Source organism: Galendromus occidentalis, unplaced genomic scaffold (assembly GCF_000255335.2).
Source record: "Galendromus occidentalis unplaced genomic scaffold, Mocc_1.1 scf7180000077437, whole genome shotgun sequence".
NCBI classification, from domain to species: domain Eukaryota; kingdom Metazoa; phylum Arthropoda; class Arachnida; order Mesostigmata; family Phytoseiidae; genus Galendromus; species Galendromus occidentalis.
The window spans coordinates 1-26,965 of NW_003805425.1; the positions used below are offsets into that span (position 1 = coordinate 1).

Genomic DNA, 26,965 nt, shown 5'->3' on the forward strand with positions numbered 1-26,965 from the left:
GCTTCAAGTATCAGCGGCATCCGGTGCCGGGTGCCTCGCCGGCTCCATCGACAGAGTTGGCACAGGAGCATCCGGCTGCGAGGGCTGACGAGACCGCCTCCGATCAGATGGAAGTAGATGCTCACGTGGACGAAACCACAAGAGCACCTATGAAAATCGAGAGGAAAAAGACATCAAAGTCCCCGGTCGAAAAGGACTCTGTAGAAAACGTCAGAACGAAAGATCGCCGACTGGACAAGTCGGCGGTCTCCGAGACAAGAGGAGAAAATAGCGGCAACAGCAGCAGCGACATCATCGAACAGCCGACCAAGAAGTCAGCTGTTGTCAAAGGAACAGCTGAGAACGACGATCTCAGCCAAGCGCTGATGCCACCGGGAACTTCCGAGCGACGCAGGAGGATGAAACGCAGGCCACCTGCAATCTTCCTCTACGGCTTGAATGACAAGGCTAGCGCGACCAGTGTATTAGAATGGTTTACGCATAAAGGAAGCAAACCAAAGAGAGTCTCTAAACTAAAAGTGGAAAGAGGCGGATCATCCTTCTGTGTCAGCTTTAACCCGGCAGACTTCGAAAGATGTTTGAGTCCCGAATTTTACCCGAAGTTCATGAGGGTGAAGAAATGGAGTGGATTCTTCCCGGTATCTGAGAAGATCCTGGAAACTGCACCATCGAAGTGACTTACAAGCAGCGCCAACGGGAGAGCCTCGGCTACCCAGCACCGATTGCTTCTCTGGAATGTGGAGGGACTCAGAGGAACCCTCGGGCGAATCGAGGACGCTACAACTCTAGCGGAGCATCAGATACTATTATTCACAGAAACATTCAGTATAGAAGATGTGGAAATCCAAGGATTTCTAGGACATCATTCATTTGCAAGAACCAGAGAGGGTCCGGGTAGACCAGAGGGTGGAGTGAGCATATACACCAGCGCCTGCATACGACGTCCGAAGGTGATCCATCGGGAGGAGAATGTGTTGGTGCTGGAGACGTCTGACTTGACAATCGCCCTCTTCTACCTGAAACCAACCCTCACGTCCACCGAAGTAATGTCAACAGTGACACAGACGCTCAGATATATCGACACCCGAACGTTCACCGTGATTGCCGGGGATTTCAACTGTCGAATGGATAGCCAGGCAAAGGACTCGAAAGGATGCGTCCTGCGAGAATCTTTAGATGAGCTAGACTATACACTAGCCAATGACGCGGATGACGTGACGAATATCTGCTACAACGGATCGAGCACCATCGATCTCTTCTTCGTGTCACATCTTGACCGAGTGATTGCCTGCCAGGTAGTGGAGGCGCCAATTAAAAGCCATCTACCAGTGGTACTCAGCATCACCGCTCGGGAAACCCCGAAGAAGAAGGAGCTCAGACCGACTCGGCGCATGGATTACAATATTCTAGACGAAGAACAAGAGTCACGACAGATCTCAGGCAAGATGAGAACGGCTGACGTGAATCAAGCTGAACAAGAGCTAGTTCGCCTCGTTCAAAAAGCTCAACTTCTTCCTCGCCCGTACAAGGCGAAAAGAAGACCATGGTTCAACAAGGAATGCAAAGAGCGCAGGAGAGCGCTACTCCTGGCCTTACGGAAGGCGAAAATTGAAGGAGGGCCGTACCGAAGGGAGTACTGCTTTCTACGGAAACGGTACCATCATCTAGTTCAGCATCGCAAGAGCGAGCACCGCGAGAAGCAACATGAGAAAATGTTAGCTGAAGCGAAAAAGAAAACCCACATTCTACTGAAAAAATGTCGGAAGAAAACGACATGTACCGCGAGTACAGAAGAGATAACTCGACACTTCAAGAATTTACTTTTCGAAGAAGATATTCCCCCGCCAGCCGCGCAAATCACTCTGCCGCTCACGTTAGAGCAATGGTTGATGAACGCGCCGTGGACAGAGAAGGAAGTTGAATTTATTCTAAATTCCCTACCAATGAGAAAGAGCTGTGGACCTGATGGTATCTACTACGAGAACTGGAGGATGGGGGCAACCGCACTCGTGCCTTTGATAAGTTCTCTCTTCAACAAAATCATGGAAGAAGGATGCATTCCGGACACATGGCACATCAGCCGGCTGACTTTGCTATTCAAGGGTGGCAGGTCAGATCCGAGAGATGACATGAATAAATTTCGAGGAATAGCCAGCGAAGCGACACTCAAGAAAGTGTTCTTCAAAGGCATCATAAGTAGACTCGAAACATCTATCGAGAACAGATTGCCTCCAGAACAATTCGGGTTCAGGAGAGGCGTGTCAACGAACGACGCAATTCACGTTGTGATGTCGGCCATCGAGAGGGGGCTGGCCCGTCGAAACCAGGCCCAACTCTACGGTGGGTTCATCGACTGCTGTAAAGCATTCGACAGTGTTCCGAGGCAGGCAATGGTAAATGCCTTCGCCGAGGCCGGAGTGAACGGACAGCTCCTGAAAATCATCGAAAGCTTCTTCTACACAGACACACTCATGGTGCGGACGTGGGTCGGAGGATGTCATTGTGAGGCAGAACAGAGGCACGCCACAAGGCGACCCGCTGAGCTGTATCGCTTTCACACTCCTCCTAGCCGACCTGCCCGCGAGGGTCCGAGAGGAGTCGAAGGATGCGGTCATTTGCCTGTATGCGGATGACATTTTTGTGGCTCATCATAACGCCACCATGTTCAGGAAGGTCTTCGCCATCGTTGGTGAATACCTCCGACAAATTGGATTAGATCTGAATCCGCAGAAGTCATGTGTTGTTAAATTCCGGGAACGGAGGACGACTAGCTAAGACCGACAGGATGCACTGGAGAAGGGAACCGATCCAGTTCGTACCGAGCTCGAAGTATCTCGGCTTGCACCTCACCACCGCCGGCACGAGTTTCTCAGCTCACGTGGAGTTCGCGGCGGCGAGAGCAACGACAGCGATGGCTTCGGGTGTGGACAGGCCACGAGATCTCCCACTCGACATAGCGGATCGCCTCTTCAAAATGAAGGCCGTCCCGGTCCTGTCATACGGACTGAAACGAATATGGAAGCACCTCACAGTAGCCAACTTCAAAAGTTTGGAACGCTCCTACACGCTCTTCATGAAAAGAGTACTTTGTCTTCCCCCAACGTCCAAGTCACGTTATGTATATGTATTCACCCAGCGGCCGCCGATCACTGAAGAGCTACGGAGGCAACTGAGAGCCGAAAACACGCGGGCATTCGACTCCTTCGTCCATCAATGGAAGGAGAAAACCGATGCAGCAGCGAGGGAGGCGGAAGGTCTGCGAATATACACAGACAGGAAGCTCTGGGACGGCGCACTCAATAAGAGGCGACACATCTACACGAGGTTGATAGTTCATGGATTTCATCATCAATTCTGTACCAACACAACCTTCCACGAAGCGGACACGAATTGTATATGTACATATTGTCACATGTCATGCTGTAAATACCACGCGCTAGACTGCGCGGCATCTCATCCGTCGCTGACGGCGGTCGCACGAGCAAAATAGTGCAATGTTCGAAAAGAACGCTCAGAATAAATAAATAAATCATCCGTGGTGTCATTCATCGACGGGAGCGCTCGATCCATCACCCAACGTTCGAATCGAATACATCGTTGTTCTGATCTGGGCTCACAACTACCGAGATGATTATCGTCGAACGTCAAATTACGTTACCCAGACAGGAGAACGAGAATAATTCTGATCATACATCCACCACGAACTTTTGAGCGCTGGCTGTCTTCCTGCGAACATTACGATCCAGTAGCCATTTGGTGTCTCATTGAAATGAATTACGAAGCGAGTGAACGAACATTGATCAAATAATTATACGAGTATGCCACCGAGCGGACATGCGTCAAGATAATGGACATCTGTAGAGCTCGATCGGAAAGAGCCTCAATCAAGCTGGATATTGACTGTTCAGGAAATGGCCACCTTCGGTCGCAGCCGTCCCCACTCTCTTGCATTTCCAGTCTTCATGACAGAGCGTAGGCTCCATCAAACGTTGAGTACGGGCGGCGTCCGGAATTGATTACTCATACCCGTTCTATATCGATGTGGAGGTAGCTGCTTGAGCGGCCCAACCGACTGAATGAGTCGGGATTTGGCGTCATGAAGCTACCGCGAGATCCGAGTGGATGACGTATCGAAGGGTCGGTGGGGATCGTCTCATCCATCTCATTTAACTTTTCCATACGAGTGTAGACCGGGGTTCGTGTCAGGTGGAGCGGTGTGAGTGGGAATGATGTCAAAAACGCGCTGTAAGTGCTTTACTTCGAATGGGTCCATTGTTGGAGATGCGCGGGCGTCAAGGCCGACGTTGTTGCCGTCGCCGTTTCCACCATCGTCACAACCACCGGCAACCACAATCACTGCTGGCTCACCGCAGCTCCAACAACGAGGAGCGTCTCCGGCCCCTAGAGCCAAAGCGAACCATCCCAAACGAAGGAGCGGTCGACGCTGCAGCAACATGTATTCACGGTTTGCTTATCCAGTATTTCAAAGTGGAAACACGGGACGTTCTGCCCTCCGAGATTTCCGTCCATTCAACGGAGGCTGACTGAATTGAACTCATGGTCTTTGAGAGTGGAACGGGAGCGACATTCTTTTCCTGTCGCGAAGGCGATCTCGATCTCCCTCTGAGACCGGAATCAAGGTATTCCGTCCCTTGTACTTCGGAATCCGAAAGATTGGGAGCTTGGTTGCTCGCCTAGAAGCATATGAATAGGAGTTCTACCCTCTGAGTTGGAAGGGTAGTTCACGGGAGGATCCGCCATACCATTCCGTTGACCATCACTGTCATCAGACATCGTTGATGGAAATGTTGAGTGCCTCTCCTTCAAACATCCTGGGAGCCGCAGTAATGTTCCGCGATGAGCCAGGCCGCGATTCCGATCTCAGCACGTGGTCACGACGCGACTCAAACGATCGAGAAATACAACCTCTCACCTCAATTCAAGAGCTTGAGCGGCCACCCTCGATCCTTGCAATCGTAACATAATATTCGGGTGCGGAGCAAATTCAGCGAATCCTGTTTTTTGTCTGGGTACGACTAGATGCTCTTCACCCTTTGCGAATGTATGTCGCAATTCAGCGGTATTCGCGGCAAGCGTTCATGGGATGCTCCCTCTAATATATTATTGGGTGGTTCGTGGGGTGAAATTATTCTCGCAAGATCAACCAGCAAGACTCCATTGCACGGAGGAAGTCGCTAGCTCCGCCGCGGCTCCGAAATTTCATGTTGTACGATGAAGTCATCGTTGGACGGCGCTGCGTACGAGCTATCGCTACAGGACTCGTTTCAACGAACCAAGTATTTTGTTCTCATGCGTTAATGTCTGCATGTCTGAAAATCGTGATTTGTTCAGCATTGTACCTTTCCATCAGTGCCGTACCTTGGTGCCGACCGACTACCCGGAGCAAATACTGCGACGGACGACGGCAAACGCCTACAATGGACAGCCAAATTTTTGTCTCGCTCAAGCGTAGACGATTATTTTGGCTTTAAAGTGCTTTGAGTCTGTGTGTCGTGAGCTTGGAGTGATGGCTCGGTAGACAGGTGAGCTCTTGTTCGTAGATTGGTCGATTGATCCAAGGTCCATTTATTGCTCAGCTCGGCGAGTAATTGATTGATCGATTGTCGAATTGGCAACTCTTGAACCCGATCGAATCGAGCTGGAATTTTGTGCGTGGATCGATCTACCAATCAACGAACAATGTTCGGATATCCGCGCAGTGAAATATGTGTCTCAGTTCCCAATCGTCTTCACTCCGCGAGATCGTCATTATAGTGAGTATTTTCCGGAGTCTTCAATATGTCTGAGAATTCGTGCCTTCGAACTCGGAACTCCCACGGCCCTCGCTCCTCCCATCGCGAAATCAAAAGATCGATCAGGATGTCTCATCGCGCTCGTTCAGTACCCCAGAGATGGTCGGCAAGCCCAGTGACATGCGTCGACGCATGGTTTTTGGATCGATGGCATCCTCCTCATATGCTCATCGCTCAAATTGGATAATCATTTTCGGGAGAGCCGGGACGGGTATCCAGAATCTAGACTATCAAGCGTTCCGGAAGCAATTTACCTCGGATTTTCGCGGATTCCCGGATGAACCATCAGGCGGACGTCCACATAGTGGGAGAGGCGGCCAAGGTCGCCGGTTAGTCATCCAGTCGCCTCATCCGACAAGATAGGAAGATCGGTGTGGATGCATCAGGCGTTCATCCACTCCTGTAAAACTTATCCGCGGCCATAAAGTATATTCCTGACGGTGACGCCGAGGCGGGGGCTCTTGTAATCCTTCTGCGCTTAAGAGGATTCGGAAGCAACTTGCTTTGTTCCTTGTTGAGGATCAATGCATCCAAACTTTCCGTGAAACTCTCACCGAATCGACAAGGCAAATTCTGAAAATATCCGACGTACAAATGTCCCCTCGACGAGGAGAAATCGCGCGCAAGCCCCCATGCCCAGAGCGTACCGCGAAGAAAGAAGGAATATTTTGGCTGTGGAGAGCCATCCGTGGGACGAGAAATATAATAATGCATTCAGAAGCAATAATCAAGGGTGTGGGGAGCGGGATTCGACTACCTATCAGCGAGTTCACCGCTCGATTCGATGCATCTGATCCGAGCTGATCTCGGGCCAGGAATCGAAGTATTCACTGAGCATTTTTTCTCTTTTTCAGGTAAGATAAAATCACTCGGGAGATACCCTTAGAATGAAGGAAGGCCTGCCAATCAAACATGGAGGCCGGCTTCCCCGAAACTTTTTCGGCTAGTTTGTGCGAGGTGCCCCGAGGGTACCATCTGATGCTAGGCGAACGGGGACGCTTTCGAATTTCCAACGAACTGCGTGAGGGCTAGCTCGGATGTGATTCACGGTATGTCTCTAGAGACTGAATTCGATTAAGACTAATTCGGAGTCAACAGCCCACACCGGTGGGAAACGACGATGCTCCCACAATGCAAGCTTTCGCTGCGAGAGTGTGGCGAGTTGTGGCAAGAAGCTTGGGAGAAGGCTTCGATCTATTATTATTATCTATTCGAACGCTCCGAGTCGCTCCCGAGCCCGATCCGTCAGCGCGAGAGACATCGAGGAAGACGCGAGGATCCATCTTGACGGATATTAGTACGACTTGTACAGCTTTCCCTGAGCCGAAAGGAGAAATCTGAGCGGGCTCTTTTCTCGAAAGTTTCCAAAATACTCAGCGGCGGCTAGAATACTTCTCGATGAGCGGTCCGCACCGAGAGACATCTCTATTTTGAATTCATTCACCACGGAAGCTTAGTCTCTCAGAACGCCGGCCACGCTCGCACAGCAGAGCTCCTCTACTCAGAAGACGTCTGCAGGTCGAATTTCAATTCAAAAATATTCGTTCCTCGAAGCCCTCTCCCGCAAGGTGCCCGTAGATCGTCCCAGTGTCCCAGGGAGAGTTTATCGTCTAGGTTTACGTAGAGAGCCAGTGGCGAGTGGTGCGCCTCGTTCACGAGCATGACCAACGCTTGCCGGACGCTTGAGAGCGTCTTGCCGTGGAAGTTCGCCATTGATCTGTGCGAGGTTGTTCTTCACCATATGACGTCTGAATTGACGCTTCAGCTCCTGCCGCTAGTCGCTGCGTTCTTTGTGCTGCCAATTTTCATCTTCTTGTTCCTTGGACAGCTGAGGCCGTTCCGAGTGAAAAAAGGATTCCCCGAGAGACACTGCGAGGCACCCGAGAAGCACCCAGGTGTCAGAAAGAGAGTTGTGCAGGACACTGATTTGAACCGCTACTACGTGAAATGCTCTGCAGGCAACCTGGCACCGCGGACCTGATAAGAGCTAGCTTGGTAATCGAGAAGGGACTGCTGTGCTAGAGAATTATCGGAAGCCATCGATCTGAGAGCACCGTGTGATATAAAACACCGTTTTGAAGCTTGGAAAATGGTAGAGATGTTCCTTATCCGAAACTGTGGAGCGAGCTATACGAATCTCACAGGTCGACAATAACAGGGCGCAGATGAATTAGTTGTGACTCAGAAGGAGATACCTACACATGAGGATTGCGCGGTGATTCTGTCATTGAGTGAGGAGGGCTTTTAAGATTAGAATAGTTTCGAATCCCCTGTGTGATTCATGAATTCCGGGAAATGTCCAACGGATGGTGAACGGGAGTTCCTTTCTCATCTAAGGGACACAAATTCACCTTTTTTGCTCATGAATCCGCGGATTCCATCCACGAACCTTGGCCCGAGAGGTACGACTCTCACTGGAGTACACGCGGCTCAATGGAAGCTTTCGAGAGCGACTCGGATATCAGTCCATGAATGACCGGGCGAGTCTTATTGCGGAATATGATACGTTGAATTCAGCACCGTTATCAAGACCTTCATCTTAAATCGCCTCCGAGATCGTTTCACGGCCGAATGCTCACCAGTCAAGCCTCGTCGAGATGGATCGAAGGATTCCGAGGAAGAAAAGAGCCGACGGATCATACCCTCCCGCTTGAAGCGAAACTGTCTCATGAGAGGGTCTCAAGGGAGGTCGTTGTGACGATCAACAGAACTAGTCGAAAATATCCGGGGAGAGCGGGAACGAGAGTCCGCTCCCGGCTCATCCTCTCTTCTTATTGAAAAGCTCCATGAAATGTTGGTGTCATGGCAATCACGTTCCTTGTGGCAGCTGCATGGATCGCCGAGTTCATTCGAGACTAGGACGCAAGTTCTTGAGCGCGAAAATTAGCTCGCGATGATATCCGCTCTACGCGACGAAAGATTCCGCGCGTTGCTCCGAATTCCCCAACGGCTAATGACGAAACACTTGCTCCCCTCACTACTTCTGTCGAGGTTCATGCCTGAAACTGTGAAACTGGCAGGTTTCGAAGGGGCAACCCGCAGTGCCGTCGGGAGTCCATTGGATTCCCAACCTCTCTCATCAAGCAATCATGCAGCCATTCTGGTACTGCTTGGATATACCTCCTCGCAGTCCGGTCGACGGTTCGCGAAATTCACACGACAGTCATTACATTCGTCAGAAACCCACAATATGACCGATCAATTCGAGTTGGATGGATCGAGCTCGAAGACCGGATCCACGGATGGCTCATCAACGGCGAATCTGCCCTCATCCCATTCGGGTCATCCTCACATATGTCAGCCTCTTTTCCCGTTCGTTTCCAGGGAAGCGCAGACGTGGTGGTGTCTCGAAGGGAGTGAGCGCGATGAGGTTCTTTGCTCCCTACGACTTATCGAAGCCGGATATTGAAGCGAAACGCCATCGAGAACACAGTCGAAGATAGCCAGTTCGAACCGGCCTCTGGAAGATTTCCGCCTCTCACTTTTATCGGCTGAGACCAATATGGAGCCTTGGATCGGTATGCGCGTTGATGAAATCCACGCGATCCATGGCGGTGAGCCTAACGACGCGGCATGTTTGATCACGAACCTCGAGGATTGGGGAGCGAGGAACAGAACGAACATTCAATATCGATCGCTATCCCATCTGGTTCCATTCAATGTTGAGGGACTCCGAAAAGCGATACGATGCTGTGTGTACGTCAAAACTTTCAAGAGAGAACACTGACGTCTCTCGTGACGGCCTTTATCATATCCGTTTATCATCAATGGTCGACTGATGACTCCAAGGACTCGTAAGCCGAAGCATTCCATTAGAGCACACTTACCCGGCTCTCGGGAGCTCTTATGTGAATCTTCGCCGAGGCCGAGGTCAAAGCTCGAACCGGCACCCCGCCAGCCCTGCTGCTCCCGAGGATTTCCCGAAATAAGGAAAATATCGTGTAATTCTCAGAGTCAAGACATCCGAGTCAGGGATTCCTCGGGAATGAATCCACCGGGCGCGTAACAACGGGGAGGAAGGCTGTTCTTTCCCACCAACATTCCTGCGTTCGCGGAATAATCATACCTCGACTCGAATGTTGACAGATGCACCACCACAATCGCGTACACCCGACGGATGTTTGGCATGAGTCTACGAAATTTACGACTCGCCGCACATAGGCTCAAACAGAAAGATGTCTATCCAGGTTGATGTGTGCAGCGCAAGCAGGTTTCAAAAAGCGCAATCTCAATCCTCGACACGCGGACTGCAGCCGTCGAATGACTTCCGGGTTTTTCAACTCGAGACGAGCTGGCCGAGCAGGCGGAGCTGAATCAGTTGCAATTAATTATCACTCGCATTAATCATCATTCCGGGAAAAATGACGCCGAGGCGGATCGAATCTCCACTGGAAAACACGTATGGTCACATAACCGAGCGATGAGTGCAGGGATTGCTCCTTGTTGATGCTCTTGAAGCTCATCGATGCTTGAGACTTCGTTCCGCTACGGAATTTGTAGAGATAATGACTCTCCCACCAAGCGAATCGGAATCGTCCCCCGTGCGAGAGCTTCCAGCCCGTCGACAAGGGATGCAATGGAACGAGGGTCGTCATCTCCTTAACTAGACGTACGTAAATACATGGCGATGACATGATGACGGAAACCCCGTCGTATTCGGTCATGAGGCTGGGAGCGACCGCGGTCGACGAATCACAGAAATTTCCCTCAGACTCGGTGTATAGCATGACACAAACGCTAGCAATACTAAGAATGATGAAAGTATTAGCATTTCACGTTGACCGTCCCGTTCCTAATGAATATAGATGACCAGAAGAAAAACATCATTAGGGAAAAGAACATCAACGATGATCAGTTGATTCACGTTGGAAAAGTTTCCAGACGGGGTGTGCTATCCAGAATGGCCGGGGAGAGATCTAGTTCCGAGATTTTATCCGACTCGTTGACTTGCTCGCAGGAAGGAGACCTCGAACGCGAAGCTCCCGTTCTCTGACGCGTACAGTGTATGCAGCTTCGTGAGATCGGGAGTCTAACCTTCGACGGGACTCAATTCCGTCGGCCCAACTGAAACCACTAGGATGCGAGAGTATTGAGAATGTTTCCTCGAGGATGACTCAATAGACAGCGCAGATTGAACACCACGGAATCTTCCTCGACAATGATGTCTCGTCGAGGTGAAGAGGGAGGCTGCAGAACTCTCCTGTGTCGATCATGAATAACTTCGAGAGGGTCGTTGAGCGTAGCATCGAACCATTTTGGGCGGAACGACGAGGAAAGCATTGAGAGAGTTGGCAAAAGAGTCGGGACGATTCGTTATCGAAAGACCCATAGGGTGGTTTTCACTCAGAAATTCAAGGTCAGCTGGATCGCTGAACTAACATGATTCATTTTCCTCTCCTGTGTTTGTTACTGTCTAGAGGGAGACTTCGAATGTTGCGAGCGAGCGGTATCATCGTTCGCAGCGAAGAAAACAATTCAAGGGATCACTTTCTTTGGCGCCCTCCATGCGATGGAGCTAACGGGGCATCGTACATTGGCACGAGGACAGAAAGCGAAATTACAGAAAATGGTGCCCGACCGGTAGGAGGATTCCAGGAAAAAAAGACAAGCATCTCCTCCTCAGCGGGAAAACTCCAGTTTTCTTCGAAGACGTCAGATATTCTATTACATCCGTTGCATCCTTCGCTCGAAGTTGGGAATTATCTACCATCTATGTCGAACGGCTGACGACATTATAGTTTTGTCGCCCCGGTTTCCCGTTTTCGGGAGAAACTCCGACCTCGATTGAGAGGAGTCCCGTTTGGATAGAGAGACAGAACGTTTGTAAGAGCTTCTAGTCGATCGAGCATCGATGAACGTCGAACACGAAGATTATGTCCCGAGCGTCCTCGTCGTCGGAAGCCGTTTCGATTTCCCACGAAGGGCGAACGATCTGGCATCCATGTGATCGTATGCGGTCCAGAGCGTAATATTGGCTCCTCGCGGGCCACGCGAAGCTTTCTGATGAAAGCAGACACGAGCATGCCCGGACCATAACGTGATATTCGACAAGCACACCAGTCTGGAGGAAACTTTCGCGGAATTTCCTCGACGCCAAATTTTTTCCCCAGGCAGCTAAATGCCGGTGCCAAAAAAAAGCCTCTCGAAGTACCCGCTTCCCAAGAGCGCGACGGCATCGAATCTTCCCGGAAAACAGTCTACATACTCGGCATTTTAAAGGCCATCACATCATTCATACGCGAGAAGCGTCGACGCAGCTCTCGGGATATTTGCATTCGAATCTTTCCAAATAGCAAGTATGTAGCGGCGGTAGGCAGCCGAGTTCTCAATGGTGTTGTATAGCTTCCGGAATTTCTGATGAGAAGCTCGGGAGGAGAGAATCAGAACGAAAAATTCAAGAGACCATCGCACTGGAATGTTCCGGCTCATGGCTCGATCGGCTGCTGAGCGGATACGTCGGGTCACGAGGTGGAACTGAGAGAAAAATTCGAGATTGACCTTGAATGCCGACTTCGGGGAGCCGTCGCGTGGTAAACATCGGGCACTTGTTGCTACGAACGGAAGCGATCGCGTCTTCGTCCGCCTTCGACGCTCCCATAGTAGTTCCTCGATGTTATTCGATAAAAAAATAATAATAATATTACCGATGCCCTCGAGTGCGAGGGTGTTTTACCCTTACCTGCGTCAGGTCGCATCGGCATGATAATCCCTCCATAGTATTTCTGCAGTCTTTCCAATTCTCCCATCCAACTCGATCCAGGGCAGGCTCAAGAAGCGATCGAGAGAAATCGACCTCTCTCTGCTTGGTTAATCCAGGCCAAGTAGTTTCGAGGACCTTCTTTTCTCCTTTCTCATTCCAAGATCGTTTCTTAGAGTGGCTCTCCCGGAATGATTCTAGCCTCCGGTTATAATCAATTCCCGCGAGATTTCCCTCAACTCGAAATTCTGGAGTTCTACGAGCGTCGCTGTGTTGGAACCGGGGCCGGTTTCGGAGCTCCTTGAATCTTATTTTGCTCCAGAAGCTCCGATTCTCTGCGTGTGACTCAGGGCAACAGAGTTCTCCGGTGCCGCTTCGAGCCTGTCCCTGCCTCGATATTTGGATTGTGAGGCTGCTATTTTTGCGAATGTTATCGACATTGTGATCGTGTTCTTCGAGTCTTCTCTCGGAACACGATCTGGGAGGAAGAACGGCGATCGGGAACTTCTCCTCTGTGCTCGCCGGTAGAGACGTGTTTCGTGGACAGAAACTACTCAAGACATCGGCGGTTAGATCGTCGCAGACGTGCAAGTGCTTGTGCTGTGAACTCTAGTGGCGGGCCGCGACTGTTGCCGTTGCTGTTTTGGGTTAGTGGTGAAATCGTTTGCACTGCTGCTGCAGCGGTTCCTGTTGACATTGTTGTTGACGTTGCCGACCATTCACCGCGCGATTTGTGGTCTGAAGCGTTTCGAGAAGGAGGATCAAAGTCGATCGATTGGCCGTCAGCTCGGCCACTAGCCGACTCGATCCACCGTCCGGTGCTGCGTTAATCCGTTGATGCCCTGACGTGGACGTTTTCGCTCACGGCGTGGGTGTCAATCAGTGTGGATACACGGGTGGACGAAGTGACTGCCGCCCGTGCGCCGGGCTGCCTGCGCGAACGACCGACCAGCCAGCCCGCCGGCTCACTGAGTGGGGAGTGCGACCGGCTACAGGGGAAGGGAAAACTCTGTCGCTCGCTTTCGACGACGACGGCGGTGCTTCGCTGCCGGTGGATCATCGGCATCTAGTTCGCCTCGATCATGGAGGAGACGTTTCTGGATTTGGTGTCTCGATGGCTAGGCTACATCGCCTTAACCTGGATCACGTATCTGATCTACCTGGCGAGCGGTGTGTCAATTGCCGATTGTCTTTCGGCCATCTTCAGCCCGAAAAAAGCCGAAGCTCCGGAAATCCAAGTGATACCCGCCACTCCCAGCACACCCGACAAGAGCTTCAACAAGTTCGAGCTGCCGCCAAAGCAAGCCACCGTGGAAACGCCGAAGAAGAGCTCCGGAGACAAGAACACCGCTCAGGGTGCGGAGGGATCAGTCGACTTCGTACTCGACGCGCCGAATCGCAGGACGAGAAACTCGGAAAACACAGATCTTTGTGCGACGGACGTCGTGACGTCAGAGTGTACAGAAAGTGCGGCTTATTCGGCTGAGACTTCGGCGGTGCTGGCCGCAGCGGCCTCCGCGACTTCGGCGGTACTGCCAACGACTTCGGCTTCGGATACGAGCGATCCGACGACGAGGTTCAATGTGACGAGGTGCTCGTTCTCGGTGGAAAAGCTGCAGACGCTGCCGAGCATCAAGATCCTCAAGCCAGAAGACGTGTGTCCTCCAGGGACCCTGATCAGCGGCGGATTACCAGAGTCTGGTAATAATGACTCTACCAACAGTGATTCTGATCCCAGCCCTCCCACTAACACACACTCAACGTCAGAGCATTCGACTATAGTAACAGAGTCTCATTCCCAGAACTCTAATACCGGCGATGGGACGTCAACAACGACAACAGCAGCAGCAGCACAGAATGGGCGTCGAACAGGCGGAGATGACCTTCTGGTCAAGATGCTAAGCGACATCGACCAGGTCGACGTTTACTCCGATCTAAAGAGACCCCGGCCCAGCATCGACGAGAGCTTAGTGGCGTCGACAGACTCGGTATTGCTCTCCAGCACCGACCAACGAGAGCTCTTGCTCGACGAACAGAAGCAGAAGAATTCACCGGCGCGTAAGCACAAAAAGCATAAAAACCAATCACTGGCATCGGAAAAGTTGGTCCGATTCGCGCTGCCCAATGGCCCGGCTCCCTGTTCTGGAAACAGCTGCTCTGAAGACGACGATGAAGTCCGAGAGAGTCCGGATTCAGACGACGAAGACTCCGCGGGATCGCCGTCAGTTTTACGAAAGACGTCGTCGCGCGTAACAGACTCTTCGACGCAGCATCCACATTCGGCTTCCCCGTTGCTTGAATCGCTGCTCAAGGATCTGAGCGACGAAGCCCTCGACGAGTCAACGGCTCACATCGATACCAACAACGTTCTCGACGCCCTGTTGTTCCAAACCAGACGGCGGCGAAGTCTACCGACGGTGCAGTCGCCCGGCGGGGATTACGAGATGGTCTATCGGGAAAAACTCGAACGCCAATCTCTAGGCGATTCGATTTTAATTGATGACACGGGATCGATGACGCCCATGAAGTTCAAGGCAACTCTGAACGAGGAAGATTTCACCGACTTGTTGCCACCCCTTAGCCCGGACTGCGGTTATGACTCGCTCTCAGAAATGGTTTCTAGTCCCGATGAATATGATTGCTACGGATCGGCGCCGCAATTGAGCGTCATTGTTGAAGATCCTCTCGAAGAGGAAAAATTCATCTCGAAGAAGCAAACCCTAATACAAAACGGCGACGCAACGGCGCAGCCACTCGTAGCAGAGGGGAATGTCCTCCAAACGGTGAAAGCCCCGCACGATGTTGTCGATGGGAAAACTTCAAACGCCAAACATTTCCTGGCCTCTGCGGAGGAGCTCGACAATTTCACCACGGTCAGATTGTAATTCTTAGCTCTTTATCGTAGAATTCTTAGTGATACGTTTAAAGTCGATGGATAACTCGTGAGGATTACGAACGAATCGAGTTTCAAATGCGTCGGCTTCAGGCGGGCTTCCGTCTGGCTGGTCGATTTTAAGAAAAAAATCTCTTGCCCAGGTGGCCAGGGGAAAAGAGTCCGAAAGTGCGTCCGAAGATACATGACGTGGAATAAAGAAGAGTGATTTTATCTGCGAGGAGATATTCGTTGGGGGAGAAACATACCTCTGCGATACAAAGTCGCTAGCGATCATCTTGCGGAAGGGGAATCGTTTTTATGGGCGATTGAATTACGGGTGGAGTATTTCTGGTATTGCCGAAGTCGCGCGGTACAACTCCTGGGCGTATCTGATCAGAAGTGTCGAGAAATCATTTGATGCTTTGAAGGGGGGTCATTCTTTTCGGCAGCTCGAGTGCTGATTTCGACTCGAGTGTACGCTTCATGACGAACTTCTGTGGTTTCTATCGCACCGAGCCAAGGAAAAATCCGGACTGGTGACGACGACATTGCACTCGAGAGTAACCTTTGGCGGTCTCTGAGGTCGCGGTCGATCGCAATGGTTGACGGCTCCGCGTTATTTGACAATCGAGTCTTGTTTCGGAAGCAGTGGATACAGGAATGAGAACATTCAGACAGGACTTCGGATTCGGAAATGAAAACACAGTCTTCAAGAGCAGCAAAATTTACGGCGAGAAACTCTTGGAAACATAGTTTACGACCCGTGTATAATCGAGGCGAGCCAACAGACAGCGATGATATCACAGGTGTTCCATATTAGGGCAATGCAAGTTTTGATTCTGGCTCCTAAATTCCTCATCATGAGTCAAGCGAATTGAGCCAGATGGGACCGACTCAATGAGAAAGATGATGCCAGCCTGAATCAGGAGTCGATACAGTTTCTCGATTATGATTTGCGAGCGTCGGGTTCTGCAAAATCTAATTTACCTTCTGATAACCGACGCAACGACTCTCCGATAGCGTGCCGAGTCCCTGAAGTCATTCCTGTCGCGGGAGGGAATCCTCTCTCGATCATTAGCCGTGTTCGTCTTGGTAGGATTTTTTCCGCTCATCCATTTTCAGAGACGCGGGTTTACGGTCTCTATCCAAAAACATCATGAATTGTTCAAGTTGACGAAGATGACTGCCTCTATCGAGGTGCTAAATAGCTACGGCGCGGCATTCCTGAGATTTAATTCAGGTCTTTCTGAGCCGTTGAGCAAACAATTCTAAGCTCCGCTCTTTTCCCCAAATCCTCGGTCTCATCGCGGACATCGCGATACGAAAGGCTTATGACACCTCAATTCCGTTTCCTAGGTTCTCGAGCCTCACAGAATGCCTGCAAAAAAAACGCGGTGACAGATATCAGCAGCCGAACAATATGTGGCTCCTGGCCTCGCTAATGGCCATTCCTTGGAATGAATCGCTCCTATTTTTCCTCATCTCTCGTAGGGAGATCGAGGCGCGTAGTCGCTGTGGACAAAAAGAGAGGATTCCACGAGGGGAAAAGCCGGGTTCGCCACGGTTGGAGGGAACCGAGAGGACAAAGGGGCATAAACTCTGCGAGCGTCCAAACTCTCTCGCTCACATTCGCTCGTTCTCCTGAGAGTGGCGAAAGCCAGTGAGCTCCTCAGCTGAGGGTGGCGCGAGTGGCGGCTGCTTCGTCCCGCGGCTTACCCACGTGACGCATAGCGATGACTCATAGCCGACCACCAGACCAGGGAGTCGGAGTCACGCAGGAGCGGAGCTGGGGGTCGAGTCACACTCTGAGGGGTCGACGCATGCGTCATCCTTGCCAGGAGTGGAAGAGGGTCTGCATCGATCGATGGTGGACGCCAAGAGCGCCACATCGTCCTCGGATCAGAGCCGGCACCCACGCCAGGCTCACTGTAGTCGTGAGTGGTTAGTGAATTGTTGTGAGGTTTCGAAGCCGGCGTATGCGCGCCGTACGAGAAGGATAGCGACAGGAGACCACCAGAAGGATGGTCACCAAAGACAGCGACAACAAGGAGAACGCTCCTGGCGAAAAGCCGCCCCAGGTACGCCAAGTTTGTCGAGGGATGTCGAGCGACAGCGGGTCAGACTGAAGGCTCGACTCCAGGCTCAAACGCCAGACGCACACAGTTCACTCGGGAGCGGAACTCTCTTAAGCCTAACGTCCTGGCGCCGTTATGCCGTCGTCCTATTTTTAGCCGCAAGGTCTCTATGTGAAAGTTTAACATTCTCCATCTCTCTGTTGACCGCTCCATCGGATTCAGAGGATTTTGGACAGAGGTGATTCGGGTTATTTGTTGCTCTCCCGCCGGTCCATCGGATCGGCTCCGGGACAATGTGTAGCGAAGCCGTACGATTCCTTGAGCGACATGCCGGGGAGTAACGATTCCTCCAAGATTGTATCGGAAGAGTATGCTCCTTGATCTAGAATGATTGAGGGGTCTCTCCGATTCAGGGACCCCTGTCTCGACATCCTATCTCCGGAGTCCCCCGAAGACATATCGGCTCGGAATCGATGGAATAAATTAGTCAATAATTTAGTCGCGATGCGGAAAGCTGAGGATCGGCGGATATTCCGACTTGCTCCCAGCTGTCCGGATCAGATTTCGATTCCTCTCAACGACTCAGTCTTCAATCGGCTGCGAACTTCTGGGATCGCCTATCAGGGATAATGCTCCTGGTCTTTATCCTGTTTCACAACGTCCCGACAGTGTGCGGTCGCTCTGGGGCATGAGAGATCGATCAATCTACTCTCCGGGGTCATGCCAGACAAAGACAATAGGAAATCGTGCAATCCCGGTCATCGGTGTAGCACCTGTACTCTCGAGAAGACTCTCGCAGGCCATCTGGCGCCTCAGCAGCGGCATCGCTGGCGGCGGCAGCGGCGGCGGCAGCTTTTGGACTCCGGGTTGGCTGGCTCGCTCTTTGCCAGCCAGCCGACGAATAACGAAGAGGACGCCGTGGAGCCAGGCTTCGCTCCTCAAGGCAATGTTCGCAAGGAATGTTCTCTCATTCAGCTCGTATGGGATTCGCGTTTTGGGAGCGGACGATTCCTCTCCAGAGCGGACATCCAGTGGATCTCTTGCGTGGAACCGGTTCGAATCGATTGAGCTCGAATCAAGGGGAATTTGAGGACCGGTCCCGATCGCAATTTTGTCCCTCCCCAGAGAATATCGTGATTCCCATGGGTTTTTGTTCCTGCGAAAGTTTCTCGTCACCGGGAATAAAGTATTTTCCTTCCTCGGGGCGCCGGCTCGGAGTTGCTGCTCGAAGGCAATCCGCGAGCATGATCGGCGTCTCGAATCAGAGGAAAACGGGGACTGTCGACTTGGAAGGCTCTCTGAGAAGTGCTCCAACCGGAGTTCATCCGGATTGCAGGGCGTGGTCAGGTATTCTAGCTCTTCTCAATTTCTATCATCGCTCGGGGGCGACGACATAGGAGTCGCCAGGCAGTCGAGCGATCCGAACGCTCTCCGGTCAACCACACCGGGAGAGTTTGCTGATGCTGTCGAAACTACCCCGTTCAGAACACCATTGGGGACGACTCACTCACGACATCTATTTGCGATCGAAAGGTCCATTTGTGGAGAAACTACTCATCCACTCACATCGCTTGGTTCCGGGTCTGCATCACCAGATCATCAGGAATGACGATGACCGGAGCAAGTACCTCTCGATCGTCAAATTCTGTCCCATCATTCGAGCTATCATGTTTTCTGAGTCGGATCGATCCCGGAAAGACTACCGAAAATGGCGGAATTATTGATCGGGTTTTCGGAATTCATGACAGGCGATCCGAGTCTGTCGAAAAAATACGGCTCGACGATGGCTCATCGCTTCCGTGATGTAGAGTGACTTGACACAACCTTATCGATCTGATAGTATCGTGAAGCGTTTCTAGATCAGCTGTCGGCCAGCAAAAAGGCGATCCGTGCGCTGACTCACTTGGCAGCTTCTCTCTGAGGGAAGGGAGTCACAGGGAAGCATCGGCAGCAGCCCCACCGAGTCGGGGAGACGGAGTCGGGACTCGGGTAAGCGGAGCGCCGAACCGGAGGGCGAACACGGCTTCGAGGGGGGGTACATTTGAGGTAGATGCATGAGTCAGCAACACGTGACTCGAGCCTTTAAATGATACAACTGGTCCAGTTGTCTCCTAGGCTACCAGTTCGAGAGTCTGGGTCGGCAAGCGAGCGAGTGTGTGAGTCAAACACCGCTGGTTCTACCGACGAAAGAGCTCGGAACCATTGATTAGCGCTCGAAAGATAGATGATACGGCCGAAAATTAGACTGCTCTCGTTTTCCTCCATTTTCATGATCGGCATATGGGCCTGGCTCCGATGTCGGCGACTTGGAGTATTCTTCGGGAAAACGCTCCCGCTGACGGTAGCCGAACTCGTGCGAGGAATCAAGAACGGGGACGGGCAGGAGACACTACGCGCCGGCTCAATTTCCCGAGGGAAAAAATTAGGAGAGTCACGACAAGTAAAGCGCTGGGCGGTTGTGGGCGTTGGTCAACTTGGAGAGCCCGGAAACTCCGCCTAAACCTGTAGAGAACCGCACATTTTATGTCGGGACAGTGCTGTAAAAAAGATGCGGTAGTCGAGTAGGACGACGGGACTCCAAGCCGAGCTTTCATCAATCAAATCCTCAGGAGACTCGCTGTGACTCCGCTGAAAGTGTTTTTCAGCGCGCACCGTACCGCCTCATGGCGTTCCACGACGTCGGCAGCTCCTTGGCCTTGACGGCGTGACTCACGGAAATAGTTTCGTACAAAGCTACGTTTATGCTCATAATGCCCAATTGAGCTCCAAAGCTCCGGTGCGACTAACGGATTCGTTTGCGATTCGAAGCACGTAGCCTCGCAGGTCAACTGTGAAGGTCGACTGAAACGCGGGATTCTGAGGGCAGGGCTGCGATGTTGCTCGAAGAAGGGTGTGGCCCCAGTCGTATGGGGAACCAGCCTAGGTGCGTTCGAAGGCATATAAAGCTGGATCTATCCGTTGGTTTCGGCAGACCGATCCGTCGATCGGAAAGTTCTCGCAGCCAGAACGTCAATCATAACTCTGACTGCAACACCATTACGCTTGTCTCCGACATATCTTCAGATAGATCGGATGAGCGTAAATCATAGCCTCAAATCGAACGCGGGGTTTGAGATCGATGAAGCTAAGCGCCGAAGAAGAAAGAGTAGAAGCAGCAATTATCGCAGCTGTTCCGCAGGCCGACTCGGAATAGCCTCTAAGTCGATCTCGGCGAAACCCCTGTTGAGGACAAATTCACGGAGTCGGACGTCATCGCCCGTATCCATAACAACGGTAATGAATCCGAGAGCATCTGCCACGTAATTGCACGAGGCTTCTCGACTCAGCGCTCCTTGGGCTCATTCCACACATGATGGCGGACAGAGTTGCATGAGAAACATGCCTCGGCTATGTCTCGGGTGGGGTTCTTGGGGGTTCTAAAAGTTTCGCTAGGGTGGGAAGATCAGAGAGACTAAATGCCGGGAGATCCGCACGCGACGAACGGAAGATGGCGAGCCCGGTCCTTGTCCGAGTTAGCAGCTGACGGAATGACTGACTGGATAACAATGCCGGTCTATCAATCTAGATAGACAGATGACAGATGGGATGGTACGACGTTCGGGGGAGAGACAAAGGAGAAGAATGACAGCGATTCATATCGTTAGCGGAGCCCAGGTCGTCTCCCAATCGAAGGAAGAACCCGGAGGGTTTTTCAATGATCCCGCACACGATCCTCCGGATCCCGGCCTGGACTCACGCGAGGGCTCTCTAGTTAGTCCGTGACTGTCGCCGGTCGACTCTGACTTGATCCGTCTTTGTTCGCGGGTGGAACAACCCGATGGTAGATCGTGTTAGCGTCTCACTCCTTGCCAGCCGGATTACCGTGAGCCGCAGTAGCGCCGGAGAGTCTACCGGAGACTTTGATCCGACAGCGCAACGGACCGCTTTGTCAAAAGCCTGTGATGTGCCGCGATCTGTTCAGGGCTGAGTTTGAGTGATTCACCGTGTTGTTCGAAATGTCACAGAAGTGAGGCGGGTGGGGCTGTTCGTGCTGATAACGTGTCGAGGGTCAGCGCCGAGGATGATGGTGACGATCTCAGTCGGAAGTGAAGTCGGGGAGCCCATCCTATTTGTCTAGTTTTCTTCAACTCACCCTAACAGAGTAGAACGACCGCAGCGATTCCCTGGAGTTCAGCAGCCTCTGAACACCACTGTGGAGTCGCGATGGACTACAGCTTCCTCTTCGCGCAGCCGACGATTTCGCCGCGTGTACGTGCGATCATCGTAAGAACCCAACTGGGCAGGAGCTGCCCACAAACTAACTTGTGCACCTTGTGCCGGATGCGTACCGCACCGGATGGCGCTAACGTTGCAGCAATGCTAAAAATAACCATGCTGCTATAGAAACCGGGTCCTGTCAGGGGGGCTAACAGGTCCTCCGGGGCTGGGTGGGACAGTTGAAGTGCGGTGGGAGGAAGCGGAAGGACCTGTTGGGCTCCGATCCCGACGAAAGACTTCGAGCATTCGGTCGCTCGGAGCGACGGAAGAACTCCTCCCGGGTCCCAGTCTCAGCCGCAGCCCGGCTTTCAGCTTCCGCTCGTGCGCGAAGTGATGATGCGTGACGGACGATGTTGGAGTCCGAAGAAGGTGGTGTCACCACAGCTTGACCGGCTCGCGATCGAGGATCCCCAGAGTTCTAACCCTTCGTCTCGATTTTACAGATTGACAACAGCGCGAGCTTCTTGCGCGCCGCCAGGGCAGGGAACCTTGAGAAAGTACTCGAGTACCTCAAGGGCAGCATCGACATCAACACAAGCAACGCCAACGGTCTGAACGCGCTCCATCTCGCGTCGAAAGAAGGCCATGTGCTCGTCGTCAAGGAGCTGCTCCAACGAGGAGCTGAAGTCAACGCGGCCACCAAGAAAGGCAACACGGCTCTGCACATAGCATCGTTGGCCGGCCAGGCGGACGTCGTACAAGTTCTCGTGGAAAAGGGCGCCAACGTAAACGTGCAATCCCAGAATGGCTTCACGCCACTCTATATGGCAGCCCAGGAGAACCACGACGCGGTCGTGCGCTTTCTACTGGCCAATAATGCTAACCAGAGCCTCGCGACCGAAGACGGCTTCACCCCGCTAGCCGTGGCGTTGCAGCAGGGCCATGACAAAGTCGTGGCCGTCCTGCTCGAAAACGACGCCAAAGGGAAGGTGCGTCTGCCCGCGCTGCACATCGCAGCTAAGAAGGACGACACGAAGGCTGCCGCCCTACTCCTGCAAAACGAACACAACCCCGATGTAACTTCGAAATCAGGTTTCACACCTCTTCATATTGCGGGTGAGTTGCGCATATTTGTGCTCACTGATCTGGGACTATCCCGTCGATACGATATTCTCGGTTTCAATTTTGATTCTTGCGAAATTGATTTCGTCTAATTTCGGATCTTTCTCCCCAGCGCACTATGGAAACGCGAACATCGCAGCGCAGCTCTTGGAGAAAGGAGCCGACGTCAATTTTCCAGCCAAGCATAATATTTCCCCGCTACACGTAGCAGCCAAATGGGGTAAACAGAACATGGTGAAACTTTTGCTCGATAAAGGCGCTCAGCTCGACTCATCCACACGGGTAAGTGTTCCCGTCGATCCTGGGAAGGGGGAGGGGTTGGGGGGCGAGAACGTTCATTTCGACTATCTATGTAGCCATAAGTCGTGCTTCCGAAGCCGTCGCTGGACGTGAACGGCGAGCACCGTGGTTAACTCACAGCGGTCCAAGCAGCCTGCGTAAGGGGAACGATTCACTATTCAATCGTCTCTCGATTCAACTCGTTAAAACCAGTATTTGATTCATCGCAGGACGGTCTCACCCCTCTGCATTGCGCTGCTCGAAGCGGTCACGACCAAGTCGTCGATCAGCTGATTGATAAGGGTGCTCCGATCACTGCCAAGACGAAGAACGGACTCGCGCCCCTACACATGGCCAGTCAAGGAGATCACGTGGAGAGCGCAAAGATTCTTCTAAACCATAAGGCGCCCGTAGATGACATAACTGTCGATTATTTGACCGCGCTGCATGTTGCCGCGCATTGCGGTCATGTCGGTGTAGCGAAGCTGCTTCTCGACAAGAAAGCCGACGCTAATTCGCGTGCGCTCAACGGTTTTACTCCGTTGCACATTGCATGCAAGAAGAACCGCATCAAGGTTGTGGAGTTGCTCCTCCGTCACGGAGCATCCATCGAAGCGACCACCGAGGTGAGTACAGACAACTTTTCCTCGAGCTCGCTGAGGACGCGGCGTGGCCTAGTAGAGTCAATCGAGTCCGACGTCACGTTTCTCAATAAGCATTCGTCAAGTAATTAGCCTTTGTCGATTCGATTCCAGTCCGGATTAACGCCGCTGCATGTGGCCTCTTTCATGGGTTGCATGAACATCGTGATCTATCTCATCCAACATGGCGCTAACGCCGACGTACCCACGGTGCGGGGCGAGACGCCTCTACACCTGGCAGCTCGAGCGAACCAAACCGACATCGTGAGGATTCTCCTCCGGAACGGCGCTCAGGTTGACACCCGGGCTCGCGAGCAGCAGACCCCTCTACACATCGCAGCTCGGTTGGGTAACGTCGACATCGTCTGTTTGCTACTTCAACACGGAGCTAACGTCGACTCCGCGACCAAAGACCAGTACACGTCGCTGCACATCGCCGCCAAGGAGGGCCAGGAGGACGTCGTCAACATGCTCCTCGAACACGGAGCGTCGGTGACCGCCGCAACAAAGAAAGGCTTCACGCCACTGCATCTCGCCGCGAAGTACGGTCATCTCAAAGTGGGCAAGCTGCTCCTCCAGAGAGATGCGCCCGTCGACGCTCAGGGCAAGAACGGCGTAACTCCGTTGCACGTTGCCGCCCATTACGATTACAACAACATCGCCCTCCTCCTACTCGAACGAGGGGGCTCCCCGCACGCCGCTGCCAAGAACGGATATACCCCGCTGCATATTGCCGCTAAGAAGAATCAGATGGATATCGGAACTACGCTTCTGGAGTACGGCGCCAAGACGAACGCCGAATCCAAGGCAGGCTTCACTTCCCTTCATCTTGCGGCACAGGAGGGTTTCGCCGACCACGCAGCGCTCCTCATCGAGCATGGGGCTAACGTGAACGCCGCCGCCAAAAACGGACTCACGCCCTTGCATCTCTGCGCTCAGGAGGACAAAGTCAACGTGGCCGCCGTCCTGGCCAAGAACAACTGCCAGATCGATCCGATGACAGCTGCAGGCTACACACCACTGCATGTCGCCTGCCATTTCGGTCAGACGAACATGATAAAGTTCCTCCTGCAACATGGCGCCGACGTGAACGCAGCCACCACGCAAGGCTACACGCCCCTGCATCAAGCAGCCCAACAGGGACACGCCATCATCATAAATCTGCTTCTCGAGAACAGAGCCCAGCCCAACGCGACGACGAAGGTGAGTCGGAAACATGGCTTCCACCTCAAAGTCATGAGTTCTCCTCTCTCTGTATTTGCCCCGGAGCTATCCGGATCCCCGGACGCTCGGGGCATCAGCTGCAAAGCCGATGCGAGCGCGGACGTTTCGAGTGATTGTGAGGAACGTGAAATATTTTTCACGGAGGAGATCGCCGGTCAAGCTTTCATTGGCTGCTACTGGCTGTCGGGATCCGCGGCGCTCCTAGTTCCGATGTCAAATCCGGTAGAACGATGGTAATCAACGGTTTCCTTCCGCACAGTTTGCTGTGACAATACACGACGGACGGGCCGGCCGGCTGGCCAATTGAACACTCGTCGTAGTTGGAGAACATGCTTGTCCAATTTATGGACTCCCGCCATGTCTACGCTAGGGACGCAGGGAATGCTCTCTTTACACGATGCTCCCCGATTAAAATCTTGGTGGACTTTCCGTCGGCGGGGACACTGCGAGCTCGCAAAAGGCGAGCTTCTCTAGCTTCCCCTGAGTTGAATACTCCATGGGAAGTGTCTGGAAATCTATTCGAGGACCGAGGGTCGAGGCTCTCTGATGAGCCGATCCACGCTGAGGTTTCTCAACGTCCTCGAGACTCAGATCACTCTCGGCTGCAATCGAGAACGATCCGGACTGTTACCAAGTCTACCGAGAAAAAATCGTCCACAGTGGCAGGGATTCATTTGAGCCACGAAATTTGTTGTCGAACAGGAAAAAAGGGCTGGAATTCCCATCGAATCCTACACGGTGCCCCCTTATGACTCGTTACATGGTCTCGTCCCTTGACGATCGCGCAAAGAAAGACCCCGCCTTCACCAGGGCCGTCGTCGGTGAAATACGACTAACGAAAATGAGAGACCAGATGACGAGTACGGTAGTCGAGATTGAAGCGTTCTCACTCCTTTCACCATGCGAGCGAGTGAATTAGACTGATGGAAGAGCTCTGTCGACCAAAAGTCTCTTGTGCCCATGTCTCGGAATGTGAACAAGAAACGACCGGCGCGTCGGTCACGCCATGCAGTGTTGCTGACAGACTTTTCGTTTCTCCATTTAGCGAGTTTGTCCGTCGGTCGGTCGGTCGCTCGCTCGCTTGGTCCATCCTTGTCATCTATGCGAGATAGAAAGACCACGAGAGGGCGCTTTTCTGCGGCCTCTGTCCACTTGTTATTATGTCCAGTTGGTGTTCTCTACCGTAGGAGACTCGGGAGCAACGTGGACTGAGATTCCGAGTGACGAATAGTTGTACCGACTGATTGCGGCTTCCAACGTAAGCAACGCAGACGCGTTCATTCCAAACTCCCATCTATGATGTTCCTCTCCTGTCCAAGAATCTTTCACCGGTTGCCGTCGAAGGAAACCCCCACGCAACATCTGAGCGTATGACCAAGGCTCGTGAGGTAGACACGTTTCGGGTCGGTCTCGCTTCATTTCCTCGTCATTTTCTTTTCGCGAGGTATTTACGAAGCCTGTCGCACCGATGGACTCATAGTGCCGGCTCGACCCGAAAGTTTGTGTGAGCTCCGCTTTGACGTTTTCACGTTGGAGAAAACGCATTCCCGGACCGTTGTCGTGAGGTTTGGAAGAGGAAACTTTTTTTCGGTCCCTCTCGGGCACGGATCCGGATCTATTGGGAAAAAAATGACGGTTCCAATCTTTCCTCGCTCTTCGAATAATACAGAGGGAAATTGCGGCTCAAAGATGAAAACTCGTCTTTGCTGTCAAGGCCGGTGACCGACGGCTAGCTCGTCGCCGGCACGGCGTACCGACTCGGTGATGCGGCAGCTCTACAGTGTCTTTCTACGAATGTTTACGTGCGGGCATCTTACCGTGGCGGTGGCAGAGCCAATCCGTAACGGAGCGAGGGTAGACCTTCGTCGTCTGGTTAGCCCTCCACGACCGCGCCAAGCTATGGCTGCTGCTTTAGACAGGTTGTCTGCGTCTCTCCGAGTGGCTGGTCCGCTCGCGTCAGAGCTATGGCATGCCTTGGATCATCCACCCCGTTTGGGGCCCTATCAGGGTAAATGTTTCGAATGTGACTTGGCATCGGTCAT

At 52.6% G+C, this 26,965-nt stretch overlaps 2 protein-coding genes across 3 annotated transcripts in view; both read left to right on the plus strand.

The window, feature by feature from the left end:
• The first annotated feature begins 13,574 nt into the window (after positions 1 to 13,574).
• Positions 13,575 to 15,609, plus strand: LOC100907659 (uncharacterized). 2 transcript variants are annotated; one of them, XM_018639413.1, is made up of 2 exons: positions 13,575 to 14,211; positions 14,313 to 15,609. In XM_018639413.1, exon 2 carries the CDS (start codon positions 14,406 to 14,408, stop codon positions 15,393 to 15,395), a length of 990 nt encoding a protein of 329 aa, XP_018494929.1. In that variant the 5' UTR covers positions 13,575 to 14,211; positions 14,313 to 14,405; the 3' UTR covers positions 15,396 to 15,609. Both variants share the same exon structure in this region, with proteins under 2 accessions (XP_018494929.1, XP_018494930.1).
• Positions 15,610 to 17,406: 1,797 nt separating this feature from the next.
• LOC100907797 (ankyrin-2) overlaps positions 17,407 to 26,965 on the plus strand; it is a 45,680-nt gene continuing 36,121 nt past the window's right edge. Inside the window, exons 1-5 of the mRNA XM_029111378.1 lie at positions 17,407 to 17,463; positions 22,161 to 22,773; positions 22,892 to 23,061; positions 23,289 to 23,684; positions 23,814 to 24,902. Coding sequence (XP_028967211.1) covers positions 17,407 to 17,463; positions 22,161 to 22,773; positions 22,892 to 23,061; positions 23,289 to 23,684; positions 23,814 to 24,902 — 2,325 coding nt within the window. The remainder of the gene's footprint in view (positions 17,464 to 22,160; positions 22,774 to 22,891; positions 23,062 to 23,288; positions 23,685 to 23,813; positions 24,903 to 26,965) is intronic.